General features: G+C 45.5%; 1 protein-coding gene across 2 annotated transcripts in view; it reads right to left on the minus strand.

The window, feature by feature from the left end:
* The window catches only part of IGF2BP3 (insulin like growth factor 2 mRNA binding protein 3), a 109,560-nt gene that overhangs the window by 72,278 nt on the left and 16,928 nt on the right, over window positions 1-20,354 (minus strand). For both annotated transcript variants that reach the window (XM_035562452.2, XM_050708833.1), the window contains exon 4: window positions 13,468-13,516. In XM_035562452.2, coding sequence (XP_035418345.1) covers window positions 13,468-13,516 — 49 coding nt within the window. The remainder of the gene's footprint in view (window positions 1-13,467; window positions 13,517-20,354) is intronic.

The raw sequence follows: 20,354 nt of genomic DNA on the forward strand, positions 1-20,354 counted from the left end.
TAAATAGCATTGTACCTTCTTTGTCAAGCAGAAGTCAGATATCCAACATCGAGCTACACAAAACAGGGCAATTCTTTTACATCCCATAAAACTCGGAAGCAAATACTACGTGGAAGGATGGGGAACAATGCACAACAGGCAGTGCCTCCCAAAGATACTGGAGACTGCAGCTCCGACATCCCTTGCACGTTACAGTCTCAATGACCACATGCTTGGCTCACCTCTGGGAAGCTGTATTAACGCTATAATCGTCTGAATGGCAGGGAAATTAGTGCAGGTTTTACAATGGGAACGTGAACAATCAAACTGAGGGGTGGCCATTAGGCAGGTTGGGTTTGTCAAGGTAATGGGAACTGTTGACATGCAGGTACACAAATTCAGTTACACCTGATCTCAGAAAATCAGGTATTCCTACTGTGAGAAGGAAATCAGCTGTTCCTGCTTTGGCTTTTGCAGCAGAGAGGAGCTTCACAACATGATGGAGAGGAGAATTGCCTGCTGACTCTAAACACCAAAGCTCAAAGGGCAAGCATGGCAGTGCCTCACAACTAGGGGAAGCTGTAAGACCACAGCTGACATATTCTATGCAATGCTTTGTTTTAGTACCCTTATCTGTTTTGTAAATAAAACCACACCCCCACATGGAAGCAGGGTAACATATTTCATTAGTCAGGTAAGGGCACCACTTTGAAAGATCTGTTTCACAAAAACTAAAATTACTTTCACAACAGTCACCAGAACACACATTTCTACAAAGCACGAAGGCATCACTTGACATCAGCACAGACCAAGAATTAAGTCACGTAGAAAAGCGGTGGAAGCCATGGACACTTCTCTAACATTGAGCAGCACCACCGGGCTTTTGTCTCCGCTCCTGAGCTGACAAAATGTGAGGTTCTCCCCCAACAAATTTTGGGGTCAGGATGTAATAAGCATCCTTTCTTTGCAAGCTCACAGGAATGGTTCCTGTAGACTTCTACACATTTGGATAGAGGAAGAGTTACTAGAATACAACATGCCAAAGAGAAGAAAGATGTGCTGGGAACGTAGGTTGTGAGTGTCCTGCATACCAACAGCCTGCTGAATTTGTACAGAGACGCTAGCACACGTGAACATCAACAACAGATGCACAACTAAGACCACATCGACCACATCCTAAAAGGTCAATGACTGCTCTATGCAGACAGACGAAGATTACAGATATATACGCACAGATACACACTATACACTTACTGCACATCCAGTGTAACAAAGGACTAAGGAACACCAACCTAGAGGCCACTGGCACATTATAAGCCTCCACTTCAGAGTACATAGTTGAGGTTGGCCTCCTGGTTGCTGCTCACACTGAGGAACTGTGAGTTCAGTGTGAGTGAATAAGCGAAAGTGTTGCATGAATAGCTATCTACTATTCACGTAACAGCCTGATTCTATTAACTAAAAGCAACCAAGAAAAACCCAACACCCAATAAAAGGTGTCCCAAGAATTACACGTGCACTCAGTCCCTTATTAGGAAAAAAGGGAACTTTAGAACAAGAAGGCTGTTTACAATGATAGTTTTAATATACCTTCCTTCCCCCCTCAAGTTAATGGTGAGCTATAGTCTTCATAGCGTTTTCCTGTTTGCATTATATTCTAAAAATTCTGCTCATTTGCTCCACAAAAACGCATGTGCTTGGAAGTGGTTTTGATGGCTTTTAGTCACAACCCCCCCTTTGATTGCCACGACTTCCAAAGCAGCTGAAAATAAGGGAGCTATTTCAAGTTACATTCCCTTCCTTCCCTGCCCACATGCACTTGGCTACCAGTTTGAGACACAGGATCAGAGGGAGCTTCAGGCTTCAAAATAACAAGAAAACTTAAAAAAGGAAACGCATTAACACAACTTGATCTCCCTTCCCCCTGCTCAGCAAGCTTTGCCTCAGTTGACATCCAGCTAGGTCTCAAAGATCTCCAAGCTGTTCTTCACATCCTCAACCCAGCAGCAAGTGCCTGGCCCACCAGGGCATCCAGACTCTTGCACTGATCACCAGCTGCCGTACGAGATGGCATTATGCAGCTGCAGGGCAGATTCTGTTGGCATTTCTCACCTTTCCATAAGCCCGTGGCATTTTCCCTTGCTTGGTACGGCAGCCTCACTGCTTGCCTCGATCATACCCATCTCCCTCTTTCTGCAGGAGGCTCCGCAGCTGAGCTTGTGTTTTTTTTTTTTCCCCTGCACATGACCAAGGAATAACCCAAGACTTTCAGTACTACTAGATGAAAGCAAGTAGGAGCTGTAAGAGACACGGATGGGGGCTCAGTCTTGGGTGTCCAAATTAGAGACCACAGCTAAAAGTCACTGAGGAAGGAGCAGAAAGGGGATGCAGAGGCAATGAAGCAGTAGGCTTGCAGAGCTGGCAGCAGCCAGACAGCTTCTGCAGGAGTGCCAGCAGACTTGATCTCCATAGAAGTAGCCCGAGAGCCACCTTCCACCTCCTCAATCAAGAAAAGAAAACCTTTCACCCCTAGGAGCATGTGTGAGGAGGGATGTGCTTGCTACCATTATGTGCGCAATGCAAAGGGCTGAAACTGGTTGGCCCCTTGGAAATAAGCACGTTTTGTTTCCCTCCCTCTACACAAGAGCAAGTTGCATAAAGTTAGGTCAACATGTGGTACACATATGATTCGAATGTAACATTTCCTGGCAACCAGCGGCAAGCCCAGAAGAGGATCTGCACTACTGATAATGTAGATTTTTCCCATGACTGTCATAAAAAAAAATTTAAGTCTGTTGCTCTCTTGAGAAAAAAGCAGCAATCCCCATTCCACTGATTAACTTTCCACCAGCTCCACTGCAGGTTTTTTTTTCCTTTTTAAGGAGCAAAACCTAAGGCATACACAGCAGTCTCTGAAAGCAAATACCTTCATAAAGTGAAATAACTTTAAATGAATGACAAAACTGGCTGCAGATTCAGTCCCTCAACTCAAAATAGAATTTCCAAGAATGGGATGACGATAATCAAAAGATAGGGACCAGCTTCAACGCGAAGACAACTACACAGGCTACCACTCTTCACAGCCTGGAAGAAAACTGGTTGAGAAATAAAGGTCCTTAAAATAATAAGGGAAGTAGAGAGGGAGAAAATTTCATTAATCTACTACTACCCATTCTTTCTTCCAATACAGGAGCTCGGAGGCAGGTGAGACTAGCCAGCAGAAGTTCAAAGCAAACAAGAGGAGATGGTTCTCCCTGCAACATGCCCTTAAACCATGCAACTCTTCACCGCAGTATACTGTGGATGCTGAATATTTGCGTTAGTTCAAGAACGCGTTCACAGAAGCTCTAGATGAATTTTGCAACCCCAAATGCACTATTTCTGGGTTTTTAAGTTCCAGGGCTGCAAAACACCAAAAGCCAGGAGAGTATAAAGGATCACCACCACATCCTTGCCTTTATTCCTGTACTCCTCCCAGGGCACAGCAGAAACTGGATACAGGACTACTCATATACCTTTCATCTAACCCAGCGTTACTCTTTTCATGTTCTTTATGCACAAACTCTAAGTGGATTAAAAAAAATAATCATTGAGGACACTTGAACATTTTTCTGTTTCTTTGTCTACCATCAACAAGAGCTCATAACACTTCTATTGTCGCCTAAAGAACAAGTCATTTGTGGGAGTCCTTCAGTTCTTCTCAAATTATAAAACCAGCAATTCTTAAGAGATGATCCCGTCTACTTACATCTTCTGTCAAAGCAGGTACCTGAAATGACTTGGGAACTTCTCCAGAAGCAGGACAATAGTTTCTTAATCATGTTAATTTTACAAAACTTAAAGGACATCTTTGTTTATAAAAAGCACATAGCTTTGTCAGCAGCTGTATATGCACTTCCAAAACAAAAAGATACTGACATCTAATTCCACCTGGAATTTTTTGGGCTGCACTCCCAACACCCTGCCAGCACTCTTACAGAAGATCCAGCACTGCTAGGAGCTACTGGTTCCTCATTTCACATACAGAAACTAAAGTGAGCAAGATTGAACATCACAGACGGCACAAATAATTAATTAGGAGAGACTAAGTTTACATGCCAAAGACACAGAAAAGCTGTGTCAATAGCTTTGATAGAGATGAGAACACATCTTTAAAAGGTGTATTCTGTCAAAGGTCAGGAAACATACCTTGGGACTTTCCTTACAACTTTCCAAACTGAAGATGCATTTAAAATGGAAATGGTTTTCAGAAGCTACAATTTTTACCAAGCGATCCCTTGGCAGTTTGCTTTTTATGCTGCTAGAGTCCCAGCTTCACACAATTACGTGTGAAGTTCAGAACAGGTTAACTCCTCCTTAGATTTAAGGCAATTTAGCCAACCATGGCATGCAACTTCAGTTGTATCTGCAGAGCTGCAGTACAATTCACAGACATTTCCCTCTCATGCACGCAAGCGAGAGACTTGCAGCATTTCCAGGCCCAACAGCAACAGCACTATAGCTGGTAACTGGCGAGACAGTCGGGCCCAGGGGACAGTCGGGCCCACGGGACAGCACTCTGCCTGGAGGCCAACGCCAAGTGGTTTGTCCCTGGACCTGCCCTTAACGTTTTTATCAATGCCCCGGAGGTGGTGTTACAGCACACCCTCCTCAGGTTTGGGAATGGGATCAAGTTGAGGGGAAGAGGCAACATGCTGGAAGGCCGGGCTGCCACCCAGAGGGACCCACAGAGGCCAGAGAAACAGGCCAACTGGGATCTGGTGGGATTTAACGAGGAGAAATGCAAAACCCTGCTCTGGGAAAGGAACCCCCCGGGCGTTGGACTGCCTGGTTGGAGAGCAGATCTGCTGGAAAGAGCACGTGGGGTTTTGATGGACAGCGAGTTGAACATGAGCCCATTGCAAAGATCAACAGCAACCTGGGCTGTATCAACAGAGGACGGGCAGTGGGTGGAGGGAAGTAAACGAATGCTGAATAACGAGGGATGACAACACTTAAGTCGGGCATCCAATTTTCAGACCTTTAATACAGAGCAACGTTGATAACCTGAAACAAGTAGAGGGCCTCTAAGATGGCTCAGGGCTGGAGCACTTGGCCAGTGAGGAAAGGCTGAGGGAAGAAAGCTTGTTCAACCCAGAGGAGAGAGGGCTTTGAGGGGGACATCACAGCAGGCTGCTCCAGAGAGCACTGAGAAGACGGAGCCAAGCTCTTCACAGAAATGCAGGATGGGACAAGAGAAAACAGAAATTTACACAGGAGAGGTCTTTGCTGGCTCTAAGGAAAACAGCTTTAAGACAAACATTGACCCTTGGAACTGGTTGCTCACAAGGGTTGTGCAGACTCCATTCCTGCAGGTTTCCAAGACTGGATAAAACCCTAAACACAACATAGTCTGAACTCAATACAGGCCTTGCTTTGAGCAGAAAGTTGAACTACAAACCTCCCGGGGTCCCTTCCAACCTGAACTGTTTTGTAATTCCATGAAAGTACACATTGCACATCGCAACGCTGGATCAAGAGGTTGCACAATGATTAAAGTGACTCCTTTAGTGAAAATTATAGCTAAGAGATGCAAGACTTTGGCAACTGAGCCTTTGAACAAACAGCTTCACAGGGACAACCTGATCTAGTGAAAGGCGTCCTTGCCCATGGCAGGAGGGGTGGATCTTCAGGGTCCTTTCCAAAGCAAACCATTCTATGCTTCTATGCTTTTTATTTGCAGTTCTAGAAAGGTAAAAGCTGATGGTTGGTTTCACAAGAAATGCTTTGAGCCAAGCAAGCTGTGTGTATTTTTAGGCCTCTCAAGTTTTTGGAATCGCTGTTAGTTCCATATACTAAACATAATGAAATAAGCGTCCAAAAAAACCCAATACACAAGTAACCATATTATTCTAGGCTTAGGAACAATACACTGTTCTAACGCTGCCAAGCAATCCTATGGTGACATTGCCAGAATTCTTGCACACTAACAACTGTTTTAAGTACTAGAATATTTCTGGCAAGTTGAGGGATCATAAGTTATTCCTTCCTGCACCCTGTAAGATCAAAATTGGGCACAAAAACAGATTTTTGCAGAGCAGAGCCCTGACCTCACCTGGAACTTCTTTCTTTCTTACACAAGCAATACAAATTAGAAAAAAACACTAGTTTTCTAACCTTAGAAGTATAATAAAAGCACAGCAATGCATCTCCAGTAGCAGCAGCTGGAACATTAACTCTAAAATGGGGGCAGATGTTTGACAGGAGCATCACTATCAACTATAAAAAATAAATCAGGGTCTTATTTACGTAAAAAAAGTTGGGTATTCTGAGCAGAAATCTGGAGTCCACTTTTAAGAGTAGAAGACTTTCCCTGTATCTTTCCCCCTTGATTACAACTCCAAGCAAATTATCAGCGCTCCTATAGCGAACACTTGCATGAATAAGTCACTTCAAGTGAGAAATATGCTCATTACGTGCTTACCCAGAGACCTTCGCTCCCACACCCTGCATTTTAAACACCTGCAAAAGGTGTTTATTACCTCACATATACCTGTAAATATCGCCCCCCGTAATTAAGCCAGGCAATTAAAACCCACCAGCGTAAGCCTGTATGTTGACTTAAGTGCTGAGCCGGGTGGTCTGCCGCAGAGGCGGGCACTTCCCTGTATCAGGTTGCCTCACCTGCTGCTAAGCCCTGCTAGAGGATAGGAAATGTGCACAGCTCAGGCAGAACAGTTAAAGCAAACTGTGGGGCCCTGGTCAGGTAGCAGAAACGAGGGAAGACCATCTTCTCTTTTCCTTTTGGCAGGAGAGCAAAGCCCCTGCGTTGCAGAGGTACAGATGCAGGACCAGCAGGCAGCCAGGGGCTGTGCATCACGTCCTAGGGGCTGCTGGTGGAGGGCACAGACCTGGCCGGCTGTGGGCTCTCACCCTGGGAGGGAGCAGAGCTGGTGAACCTTTAACCATGAGAACCACAGACCCAAAACTTCAACCGTTACTACAAACGACACGGACAACCTGCCTTAAAAGTCCCATCAATCTTGGGGAGGGAGCTTCCCCCTCCTCCCCTCCCCAAATACAACAAGAACAGGCACCACTGGTCCCATCCCCTTCTGCCCGTGTTCTCCCCTGCACCAGTTCGGTTACAGTTACTCCCCTGCAGTTAGGTTACACAAAGTCCTGGCTAAATTGGCTTCCTCGATGCAGAATCCCACAGGGTGGTGATTACACCACCACTAAGAAAAGCAAGATCCATCACTTGGATGAAGCTTTTTGCAATGTAGCTGAACCATCCAAAGCACAAAGGTGACAGGCAACGGAGTTCAGTATCTCAGGCGTCAGCTGGGGAGACAACGCAGCTGTGAACACCTATTCAGAGGAGCCACTGAACAGGCTGCCAGTGGTGCCCTCCAAAATGGCACAGGAACAAGAGCATGTGGTACACGAACAGATCACAAGAAGCAGGGAAGAAGGTGGAAACTAGGTCACATTATTTAAAACAAAAGTGTAATACGAAGAGGAAAAGCAAATAGGCAATGACCAATATCATGATCAACATTTGTTTGAAGGTGTAATTCTTGGTAAATCTTTCTAGCTTCATGTTATAACAGAATTCATCTACACACACACGAGACGAGCCACAGAGCTTTTCAGAAGGCTCTCGACATTGTCACCCCACAGGAGACTCCAAGATAAATACCAACACTACAACAGCAGGTGAGTAGTTGACCTTGTAATCAGATAAGTCATTACCAGTCTGCTGTCCAACTAGAAAGCTGTTTCATTTCCACACCCAGTGTTGTATCAGGTGTATGTGTATTAAATCTGAAGACAACATAAGGCTGAAGTGGAGTGCAAATATAACAGAGGACAAAGCAAGAACTCAGAGTGATCTTAACGTACAGAAGCTACTCTGGAGAAACTTGACGGGACATCTCCTGAAGACTGTCACAAGAACAATAGATTGCCTAGGAACAGGAATCCTGAGAAGAGGCTGAAAGAGCTTCAACTCTCCTCACCCCTCTCTGCACATTACAGACCTCCAGGCATGTAAAAGACTGCTGCAGAGAACAGAATAACGCATTCTCCATTTTCCCACAGAGCAGGGCTAGTAGCAACAGGCAAGAGATACACAGCTTAGTGCCTGATGGAGCACGCTGAGGAGGGAACAGAAAACAAGGATCCCTACCAGAGATTGCTGCACCTAGACAGCAGCAGCAGATAAAAGTTATTCGTGCGTGCTTAGCATTCTACTAGCATTTTTATAGCTATGTATTATTTTTATGGCTCGGATGCTTGGAGAAGGCTTGAGGTAAAAGATCATATTTCATATATTTTAAACCTCTTTACTGTTGATTCTGCGTGTAGCTCAGCTCATTCCTGCACCTTCCCTTTACGTCTTGCTTTATAAGAAGTATCCGCTTTGTATAATTCTTATTCATTCTTAATTGCAATGGTTCCGTGTTTTTCCTTTTTTCTTACAACATGTTAAGTTCCTCACCTATCCATTCTTCATATCCTTGGTAATCTAGAATAAGCTGCGTCACGAGCAGGTACCGTTCAGCAAAAATTAGTTTTTTACACTATATTTCTATGACAAAATCACGGAACTAAAAAAGCCACCACGCACCAAAAAAAGCAAACCGAAAAGCTTGACACAGCTCAGCAGTTTTGATCCAAGTAATAACTACTACAGATCACCAGGAGAAGTAGTGATATGCACTGTAAGATATACTAACTTTTCCTCCCAATCACAATCAGTCTCACTTCTTTTCAAGAAGCTGAACGCTGTCTTACAGTATATGCAAATAGGTTTGTGCCATCTCCACTCTTCTTGCGCTGCCAAATCTCAATGCAGAACGTGTACTCACACTGCAACTCTCATCCAGAAATCCTTCTCTGTTACTACTTCCGCAGAGAGAATCGAAAGCATCAGAGGTCTCAACAGAGCTAAGAGACTGTTTTTTCATTTCCGTGGAAGAGCGAGGAAAAGCAAACCGTGGTTAGTAACAAACTTTTACCTTTGGAGGAGTTAACTCAGACCTCCCTTCCCACATGTTCCTATCCCCAAAAGCAACCTGCAAGCTAGAAATACACACTCACAATGTTTTCCTTGCTTCTCCGCTCACTCAACAGGTTCACACTCCACAGGCTGGGCTTTTAGTCTACCTTTTTTTATTACAGAGTTCATCAACACTGTATCTGTTTATCTGCTCCAAACAAACCAATAAGGAAATAAGCCTGCAGAAGATAAGTGAGAACTCTTCAACAGCTACCTTCCCGCTGAGCCAGCAAGTGCTGCTTCTTACACCATCTGTGTTCTGAAAATCTGTTCTCTAGCTCTCAATTCACTAAACATGGAAAAAATATTTGGAAAGTAAATTTCTTGAAGCATCTTCTGCGCTGAAAAAGCTAGTTTTAAAATGCTTTAAAGAGTTCACGTAATAGTTCCCTCTCAGGAAGAGAACCCTACTTGGACTCCCATCATGTTGAACCCGTCAGGAACAAAGTCTGGGTACTTCAGTTTTAAATCTCCACACCTAGACGTCTTTCTGGAAGGCATATCATTGTCTTGTAAATACACCTCCAGCACCGAATGCTCGCAAGCTAAGATAGAAGTTGTGATTACAAATTAAGACTCAAAACAGTACATTATTGTGCAAGAGAACACAGTTCAGGAAAGGGTAACACAGCTTTTAAGTTTTCTGCAGACTATAAAGCCAGGGTGTTTGTCTCCAATGAGAGAGACAAGATGGTATGTGTGGAGAACAGGAAAAGGCAGTATGGCAACGACTCCTCTTGCCTCAATTCTTAGCATCCAATCTGGACTTTGTATTTGATAAGTAAGGAGAAAAAAGTGGAAAAAAATTATACCCGCCCACTGTCACTAGAAGATGTGCACTAATTGTGGTTTTACTCCTCCAAACAATCTCAACAAGTGAAACTTCGCTTTATTTAAAAAATAAAATCTGTTAATGCACATGTCCTTCTGCAAGTGACCTTCTGGATGAGTAGAGAACATGCTCACAGACCGCAGTCCATACTCCAGCCTCAGTCTAGGGCAAGCACTCAGTTTAGTTCACGCAGATGCTGCCTTCCCTCCACCTCCAGTCTTCCATGGCTGGGCAAAGAGTCCAAAAATATCCAATCCCCAGGTACAGAAACTTGCAGAACCTTGCCAAAAATCCTCTTTCAAAGTTCAAATTAATTACCAGGCTAGTTTTGTACAAATTTAACCTTAAATGCCTTGAAGTACATCAGAATATTATCTTTTATAGCTGCACTTTAAGAACAAACTCTTCAGGGTAAAACGTTGTGGTCTTGTTTAAATGTAGCAACTCATCAGATTACATCAGGTCATTATCTGCCTTTCTTCTGCCACTTCACTCTGAACTTGGTCTAAAAGGGTTATCTTACCTCTTTTACTTACACCACAACGGTCTGATAAGTACACAGCAAACCTAACGAAGGAATGAACACAAATCCACTTGCTATGCCTGGCTGTAAAAGTATTTTATTCAGGAACTAGTTCAACCTCTCCATAGGAGAAAACTAGCTGGCACGCTTTTCTCCAAAAAGACATCCAGAAAAATGCATAGTTAATCTAGGAATTTGTGCACCTGGTTTATGAAGAGTCTTATTAATAAATGCTTGTTACTCCCTGGCCATTTACACCCACTATTTTCTCTTTGGAATAATTTTATGGGTCAAATAAAGTCTTGTGAGTCTTCAGGATAATCACTCTCTTCCAAAGGGAAGACAAGCTTTCCCTAACACTAAAGTTCAGTGTTTTCTCTCTTACACAAGACCAGCACCCTCACTACTACTCCAGACCCCAGGTAAGAACCTGCTTTCTCTGGGCCCAAGGAGCTGCATTTGAGAACACTAGGGGTGTCCTCCTTATCTTAAGTAGTTTTGTGGAAGATCCTTTTTTGGGTGTAAGTCAAGGATCCCTCTGTTGTGTGCTCACAGAGCCTCGCTGGTTCCAGTCCTACAAGGCCCAGGACTCAGATAGCACTGCATGACAAGCTGGCAGCAAGCAGAGCCAGGAGGCACTGAACTGAAGGCACACACCATGACTGCTAGGACCACAGCTGTAGGCTTTCCATGTTTGTCTTCTACAAAGAGCAAAACAAGACATAATTCAGTAGAGCTTAAGCCAATGCCTCTGCACAGAATGACAAGGTACCCTTCATAACGATGATTACACTAGAACAAATTCTCCCCAAAACATTACTCTTTCTTCAGTCCATTTCACATATCCCTATGTCACCACAAAAAGAAAGTTGTTGCAGGGTAATGAGCGTGTTTTGTATTTCAGCCCTCCTGTATGTTTAGTGGTGACTGACCAAACTAACCCAGAGACCTCTCTCATTGGTTGTTTCTAGCTTGGCTTTAAGGAGTTCACACCCATTAGAAGAAGTCAGTCTTGATTCAAGCAATTAACAAAGGAGTGATGAAGCAAGCAGATTGGCACAGAGGGACTATAAGAAACAATTTACGAAGTGAAATTGCTCCAGCTGCCACACACACACACACACCACCCTCTCAGAAAACATTAGGCAAGAATGTTACTCCAATGTAAGCCCCTCTCTGTAGGTACAAACTTACACTCCCTACCAAGTAGCTGGCTGCAAGAAAGACTCGCTTTTAGGAGGAACCATCCAAAGCTTTCTTACAGTGCTCAAGAGAAGTTTTGGCAAGGTCCTTCAGCACCAAAAGGTACCAGAACCCAAGGAAAGCTTGACGTAAGACAATCCTCTGATGAACTTAATCACCATCTGCCCTATTTTGTCAGCAGTACTTCTTAGAGAACCTGTGAACTTACCTTCTGAGTGCAGAACAGACCTCCAGCATTTACAAAGCAAAACTTCAGGAAGTTTGAGGACAACCTGTACTTGGCAAGCAGCCCCGATGCCATTGGGAAATGCAAAAGCACTGTACAGGTTATCCTGGGGGCTGATCCCTCTAAATTCTGCGCCCAGGCAAAGGCCCAGGTCTGCACAAGCAACTTCAGGACACCTGGGCACAGTCAGGGTGGTGTCAGGATGGATAATCTTAACTCTTGCCTTGTAACTTTAGGAAGTTACAGTGTTTTGAACAGGTGGAGCAGAGGGACCATCCCTGCAGTGGAACCAGAGGTCACCACAAAAACTGTAGCAATAGACAAGGAAAGGGAAAAATTACAAATCAGGAAGCAGAGCAAAATCAGGATAGAAACCTGTAACATACTAGCACTAACAGATACATACATGTAAGAAGGGCCCAGCAGGTGAACACCTTTTGATGTTCTTTGCCCTGTGCTTACATCATTTATTCCCCTTTTTCTGAACCGTATGACCCTGCTCTGATACTCGCTCCTACCCCAAGCCCTCAGAGGCTACTTGAGGTTTATATCAAAAAAACAAACTAATCCTCAAACCAGTCACCCTCAACCATTTCTATTACTCCTCTTCCCAAGGAGTTAATAGCTGGTGCCAAGGGCACGACAAAAAAAAAAGTGGCTATGAATTTCAAATAAAAATGTATCAAATGGATATGGCTCAACTGAGGGGAGCAGAAAGGTTCAGCAAGTGCAGTGGAAACGCTTATGCTGACAGCACACACCAGAAGGACAGACATCAGCAGCGAGAAAGGTGGTGTTTGCTGCTACCCTGCAGAAATCGTCTGGTTTAACAGCCTAGATCGGACAAGTAATGTCTCCATCTTTCTTCTAAGCTAGGAGACAATCGGAGTGTAAATGAAGAGGTAGCAGCAGACAAAGTTGGATGAAGTAGGTAGACCAAGAGGAGAACACTACCAGCACTTTAACCTCAATCCCTCTGCCCACCAAGCTCCCTCAGGTGAAAGGATGTTTTCACATCTTAGTAGTGGTAAGCCAATGTTTTAAACACATACAAGGTATAAAAGAAGAAAATTATCTGTTCTCACAGTAGCCCACTTAATGTAAAAATAACACCATTTTGCAGAGCATTAACAACAAGTACACAATATATTGGGGAGAGTCCATAACCGTAATAACACGAGCAAATAATTTGCTGTAATGCCACTCACTGAAGAGAAACAAAAGATGGGGGGGGGGAGGGAATCAAAGAAAAAAATAGATCTGTATTAATTGTCTGCTTTTGTAAAGGTTTTGGCCAAGTGTTTAAATCTGAAGACTTAAATCTTGAAATCTTAAGATTACTGAGCCCATACACCAGCAAGGTCTGAAATGGACAAGCTTTCAGTCAAAGCAAGTGACTGCATCAGGAAGTCAGCGTTCACCAAAGAATCCATTTCAACATTTTTTATGGTTAACTCGGAGCACAAAAATGAAGGCAGTTATCTGAATTGCTTAGAAGGCTCTATTGTTCCCTCTTCCAAAGGATTTTTCCCCAGAAAAGAATGGGTGGTGTGTGCACAGCAAGTGAAAGGTGGGGGAAGGGGAAGAGTCTTGGGGGTGAAGAGAGAAACAGAAACACCATTTTAAACACGAACATCTTAATTTTTAAAGTAATTTCCTACCTCCCACTGCAAGTGTGGTGGGATGTTTCTGATCTGAAGTTTCCGACTCCTGCAAATAAATCAAAGAACACAGTTAAAAAACAGGGAAAAACACATTATAAGGTAGACTATACATGGCAGTGTCCACGTTTAAGTATTTTCTACTAAGAGAGGCAAAACCAAGCACACAACAAAACAAAAAAAACAGACCGCCAGGGGGAATGTCAGGTCAAAACCATTGCAAGCCCAAAGAGCTGTTACAGGAGCACTTGCTCCATGTTTGACAGCCGCTATATTTCATGGAGTCTCCACTTTTTGAGGACTATTTCTCTTTCAGCTTTAGGGCCTTCAGTACCCAACTCTCCCCATTATAAACGGGTAATTCCTTGCATCTATACTGGGTTCTCTTCCACCTACTAGATTTTTTTTTTTTATTTAATTTTTATTTAATTTTTATTCATCAAGATCCTTTAGGGTGCCACAGCCTTTAAGGAAAGGATTAGGAGCTTAATAAATACATTTACTCTGATGCTAAGCTCCCCATTAGCCTAACAACAGGCTATATTTTAACACATCTGATACTCTTTGTCTCTGGTTGGAGGGCAAAGGGGGGGGAGGGAAGAATCAGCAAATTGATTGTATTTTTCACCCCAAATTTATATCGGTTTTCACTTATCTAGCAAACAAAATCTCCACTTCGAAGTGCTACTGCAGAGCCTGGCAGCGTGCTGGCTGCCTTCACAGCCAAGTCCTTTGTCTGCTCCCTTCCCCCAAAGGGAGAGAACAAATAAATGCCGGAGATGCCGCAAACCCCTCGGGACTCGCAGGAATGTGCAGATTAACTGGGCTTCAGCTGGGCCCAGGTACTGCTGCCTGGCTCCGTTGGGCCCGGAGAGGGGACAGCACGGAGCGACAGCGCTTCCAGGGCCACAAACACGTTTCGGGTCACCAGAAGAGCACAAACAGGAGTCTCTTGTTCAGCCACGTTTTCCTTGGTGCTTCAATTGCTCAATGCTGACCTCTCCCAGAAGAAACCCCGCACGTTTTAAGGGCCTTCTATGCCAGAAGCGTGTTAGTCGTACACAGGCCAGTACAGTCCTGTGACGGAGCAAGTTTGAGACGTTCCTGTCTAGCAATAAACCCAAAAGCTTTCGTTTTCCCCCTCGGCTCCTTTTAAAACACACTCCTTCCTTCCCTTCGCACCGCCACCCACACACGCAGCCCTGCAGGGAGTGGTTTTTACATCTCGAAGCGCTCTCCTCCAAAGACTTCGCTCAGGGTGCAGCTCCAGCTCCCTGCTCACAAAGCTGCTTTGCCCAGATTTCCCTTTCTCGGTAGATTTTACCCCAAATGCTCTGGTGCCTGGGAGATCCCACAAGAAACGTGCTTTCTCCAGGTCTCGGTGGTGTGGCACTTGCTGGCTGCTCTCAGGCAAGAGCTTATTTCAGTACTTGATCACAACCATATAAATAGGCACAAACCCAGATCGCACAACCCCTTTTAAGCTGTCGTTTTCAATAAAGCAGAGGCAGGAGCTGCTCCACGGTGAGAGAGAGGGGAAAAGAGTTGCAAAAAACTTCCTTACGCTGGAATCTCAGCTGGAGAAACCGCTACGAAACAGCTACCCTAAATTAGCGATACACTTCTCTGACACATCGGGGTAATCTCACGCAGCAACCTGAAGCTTGAAAGTTTGGTCCCGAAACGGAACAAAAAAAAAAAGGGGGGGGGGGGGGTGGTTCATTCAACCTTACAAACACTGGGAAAGCGTAATGCTGAAAAATCCCAAAGCACAGAATTGGCAGTCAATGAGCTATTCAGGGCGCCTCGAATGGTGTCACGCCGGCAGTCCCTCGTAGATGCCCATTAACATTCATGAGGGCTGCGCAGCCAGCGGTGCCACTCGCTGAAGGGGCTGGGAGCTCGGGGACAGGAACAGGACACGTCCTGTGCACGCCCCAGCTCTGCACACCCTGCATTTCCCTTGGGAAGGGAAGCCCGGGCATCTCCCTGCCCACTCAGCACCCAAAGGATGGACCAGAGACTTGGGAAGCTGTCTCTCTGCCTACTGAGCTATAAAGGACCTAAAACCACGCTTTTGGGGTTTTCTTGCTTTCCGCACGGCATCGAAGGACAAAAGCTTCCGATGCAGTTTAAAACTCTGCCAAGCGGCACTTCGGGCACAGAAATAACGTGGGTATCCCGAAAGGGAGGAGGAGGAAGGGAGAGGAGAAGCACGGAAGAAACGCCACCTTAAATTGCTGGCTCCTCCACCCCGCTCGCAGAGAGCGAAAGGGAATGGGAAGCAGAGCGGGCACAGCGCTGCCGTGCACCTCGATTTGTGGCAATAGTGAGACACCTATTGTACGACGCTGAAAGGTCGCTTTAAAAACACCAGGGTGGCTACGGGAGCCCCTTCCGCTGGGGCTACGGACACCACAAGCAGACGCCTGGCCGCACCACGAGCGGTTGTAGCTCCTTGCCCAGCGCACGAGATTTCAGCCCGGTGGTTGTGGGTGCACGTGACAGGTTTAAAAGCGTCCGCGTTACTGCTACAGCACCACTAGCAACGGCGGGGGGGACGGAAACGGAGCTCTGCGTGGTCAGAGGAGTTACACCAGCATTAAATAAAAGCTCACAGGCGCCTCTGAGACTTCTCCACTTCGGTTACTATCGGCTCCCATGAAAAAAATCCACGTGGTTAAGGCTCCGAGCTTTGTGTACGTCTAGGTAATCCCTCTCCCCCGCTGCCCTTTTCCCAGGAAGAAGGAGCAGATTAAAGCAGCAGAGGTGTGCCCGAGACCCACGCTGCCCTCCCGGGGCCAGCGCAAGCCCCCCGGGACCAGAGCTGTGCTGCACCAACCCGTGCGGCTGCCGCAGGGCGGGCTGCTCCTCCCTGCACGGGAACCCGAGGGGCATCGGCACTCGGCTTCCTCCAGAAACAGCCCAAACCGAACGTGAGCGTAGAGAGCAAGGAGCGAGGGACAAAGGGGGTCACGCTGAATTTACTAGAGGCAGCTGCCTCCACGAGGATGGGCTCTGACTTCAGAAAGCACAGGAACAAAACTCCACAGGAGAAACAGGGAAAGGAACGAGAAGCACGGAGGCACCTTCCTGGAAATACCCTTCATCTCTGACAACGTCAGCGATTTCGGGTGCTTCCCGTCTTCCTCCTAGCCCCGCTCTCTTCAGCTCGGTGCAAGCAAAGCTCCCATGGCTATCACACCCCAGGCAGCACGAGCCCGCAGAGGGTGCTTTGTTCTTAATTCTCTCAGTTTTGCTACTTTAGAGAACTACTTGCAGTCACACCAGGCACGTAAGACCCGAAACAGTCGTTCCAAATTCCACAGAGGTATTTTACACTACAAGAGTTCAACTTAATAAACGGATCACCTAAAGTTTTAATAAATCCTTCGTAAAACGCTGCCAGCATCTCTCATCTAGGTGACTCACAGAAGCCTTGTGTCCGCACCTTCCCCACTGGAAGCAGGTTTCTTATTTCATCCCATCCACCCCAGCTAGGCATTGCAAATAGCTGTCAACTGAAAAAAAGTCTTGGCAAATGATGCTTATGCTCTGTAGCACTTGAAGGTTCCTGAAAGCTATCTATAGTTCACAGCATGGGAAGAGATATTCCCACTTGTTTCCCTTTTTCAAAGATGCCCCAAACGCCTTTTATTTGGAAAGCAAACAGACTTCACTGCTCTCTGAGGTGGCCGTAATCAACTATTGGGCAAGAATTTACTTTTCAGGTGCTCTGTAGGCACCTGGGTTCAGTCACCTCAAGCCACTGCTGCTGACCATAAACGCGCTGACAGACACAGGCTGGGGGTGTTGAGGCACGCAGCCCTCAGCCCGGGGGACACGAGCACCTCGGGCACACAGCGCGCGGCACAAGTATGTGTGTGCAGAGACAGAAAAGGTGAAGCGACATGAAACGGGTAAGGTACCAGAAACCACCTTAGCACTCCCTGGACACAATCTCCTGTATGTCAGCACACAAAGCACGCCCATGGACACCCATCAACACCCCTGACCTAAAAGCTCTCCACATACTTGAAACAATACTAAGTACTTAGGGGAAAAAGTGGGGGGAAGCCCAGTTTCAGCATTTTTTTTTTTTACATGCACCCTTCTTCTTTCTCTGTCCCCCCTACACACTTTTTTTTCCCCTTCAACCCATCAAAATCCTATTAGACTCTCTCCTATTAGGCTGTCCTTTACACACTCAGGATGCACAAAAGACCCCCTCCTCCCCCTATCAGGGATAATAACTGTTAAAAAATACAGAAGAGGTACATCTATAAAGCAAAAACCAATGAAGTATCATACTTTTGCTCAGTCCCTAATTTTTTTAAATGATTTTTAAGTCTCAGGGGTCCCAAAATTGCCCTGTCTCAGAAAGAAACAAAAGTATCAAAGCGGCTGCATTTCCACATGGTCACCGTGCCCAGGCTCACCACAGACCCTTCTCAGCATCCTTCCCATCCACCCCCCTACAAGGATGCTGCTGCCGCCTTTACCTCAATTCCCATTTCTCACCAATAACCCCATGTAATGCCTGATTTCATTTCAGCAGCACTATGGGCTACCCGCATCATTACTGCCTTTAAAAAAAAAAACAACACACAACTCCTTTTGACACACACTGCCGTGGAGTAAGAGTTAAACGGGTCTGAAAACAGATCAAGCGCACATCGACAGCGCTAGTCCATTCGACTGTTTGAACTCAATACCTACGGGATGGAAAGTAAACGGTCTCCCCTCTCCGTTCCGAGGAACGTGCGGGGAAGGAGAGCTTGTTCATTTCATCATTTCATCCCTTCTAGGTAGGTGCTGCCGGACCAGCTACCTGGGAAAGCCCTGGCACGTTACGCCGAGGGTGCAGCTGCAGAACACACCAGGATCAACCAGCGCCGAGCGCCATCAGCCCCCCCACACCACAAAGCTAAATCTGGGCAAAAAGTCCCCGTGCAAACAGGCACAGAAACACGGTTGGGGATTCCTGTGCCCAAATAGAAAACTGCTGCTAATAAACTGGATTTCGGGGGGAAGGGAAAGAGGTATCCCTATGTTTACTCCGCAACCAGCAGAACAAAAACGGGCAAGAAAAACCCCAAACCGAAATCCACCCTCCCAACCACACTTGATTAGTTTCTCCCCCTCAGGTTGCTTCAGGCTGCTAATGCTTGGTCACACCGGAATGAATCAATGTTTTCAGTGCTTTACCGGTGCAAAAGGAAAAGCTGGTTTACAGGACAAAATAAAGAGTCCTTAACTCGTATCGGTGTGGCTGGGGAAAACAAACCGAAGCAGTTTGTTTTAGTCACAATATGGGGGAGAGGTGTGGGGGGTTCTGCTTATCATATCCTTATAGCAAACGCAGGCAGAGCAGCAGATGAAGGCACTGAACAGCTTGTCCTGTAAGAGGTGCTGCAGCCTGCGCCTGGCTCCTGGCTTCTCAGCGAAGCTCCGTTGCTTTTGGCAAGCTTCGCAGCCTTTTCAAGTTGTTCGGATTTGATTCCTGAAAGCACCTACCGTGGTGATAAGTCCATCTGAATAAAGCTTCCAAGCCCAATTTTAAACACACGTAAAAGTGTATGTAGGTATATTATGCAGACTGTATGCTACATACATAATTGTGGTATAATGTAAATATACTTCTATAACCTTTTATATTTTTTTTTTCCATTTCTAACAATGAGTTCTGATAAATACAACGGCAAGGGGTCACAATCCTTGCTTAAAAAGAAGGTATACTGAATTTCTGTTAAAAATACTCAGTAAAGTGACAAATGGAGGTTTGTATATCGCTTCTGTTAAGAGGTAATTAATTTCTAGTGCATCCTACAAGGCTTACTGGTGATACTGCATTTTATCAAATCTACCCATTAGCTTGGGAACCAGAAAGTTCATCTTAACACCTTACCTGTCTAAGAAAGGAAGATGGTTTCAGATACCTACTTGTTAACAAACATCACCTCTTTTTGTGTGTTTTTTTAAACATACCTCTTTGTGGTTTTTTTTGTGCATGTGTGGTTTTTTTTTTTTTTGAACACTTTCTGACCCAGACAGTAGCATATGTTAAGTAGAAATGTTATTGCTCCCATTTCAGACCCAACTCAGCAATCCAAGCAGACAAAGCTTGGCTGAGCCCTGAGCCACAGGCAAACTGCAGCAATACTTCACTTGGTGTTGCCTCACTATTTCATCACACACCTGGATTTAAAAGCACTGTTCTACCACTCAAAATAAACTTTTTTTAAATAGTATTTGAACTTTTTCCCCCTCAAAGCTCATGCTTTATAACCATTTTCATAATGGTTGGATCCGACCACCCGTCCCATCTCATCTTGCGCACACAACCCACTGAAGCAGCAGCTTTGGAGAGGCGTGTTATCTAGGCACTCAACACGAAAATCTGCCTCTTGGATTACCTCACAGATTCCTCTGCGCTGATGATCAAATTTCCTCCCAGCATCTGCAAAACATCGCCTTTGCTTAGTGCTTTCCACCAGAAGGAGCAACCGCAGCTGGCTGCGCAGCTCGGTGCTCTGAAGCCACCGGCCAAACGACCAGGCACCATGCTCAGCTCCCATTTCGGGGCAACTCACCCAGACACGTGGAAGAGGCTGGATATTTGCGGACAGGAAATACCCCAGGAAGCACAAGCAGAAGATTTAACACCAGCACATCCACGTCACGACATACAGAGTAGGTAAATCAACCGGTGCACTTGCATGGATAAGCCAGAGAGTAGGCTTTCGCCCACAACCATTTGCTTCAGTATTTTGTTTTGACGATTGTTCACGCCACTAATTAGACTAAAAGCTTACATTCATTATCTGTAAATTCCCACGAGTGGTCCATAAAGACGTTTTTAAAAGAGAATTGGGGAGATTCTGCCA

Source organism: Cygnus atratus, chromosome 2 (assembly GCF_013377495.2).
Source record: "Cygnus atratus isolate AKBS03 ecotype Queensland, Australia chromosome 2, CAtr_DNAZoo_HiC_assembly, whole genome shotgun sequence".
NCBI classification, from domain to species: Eukaryota; Metazoa; Chordata; class Aves; order Anseriformes; family Anatidae; genus Cygnus; species Cygnus atratus.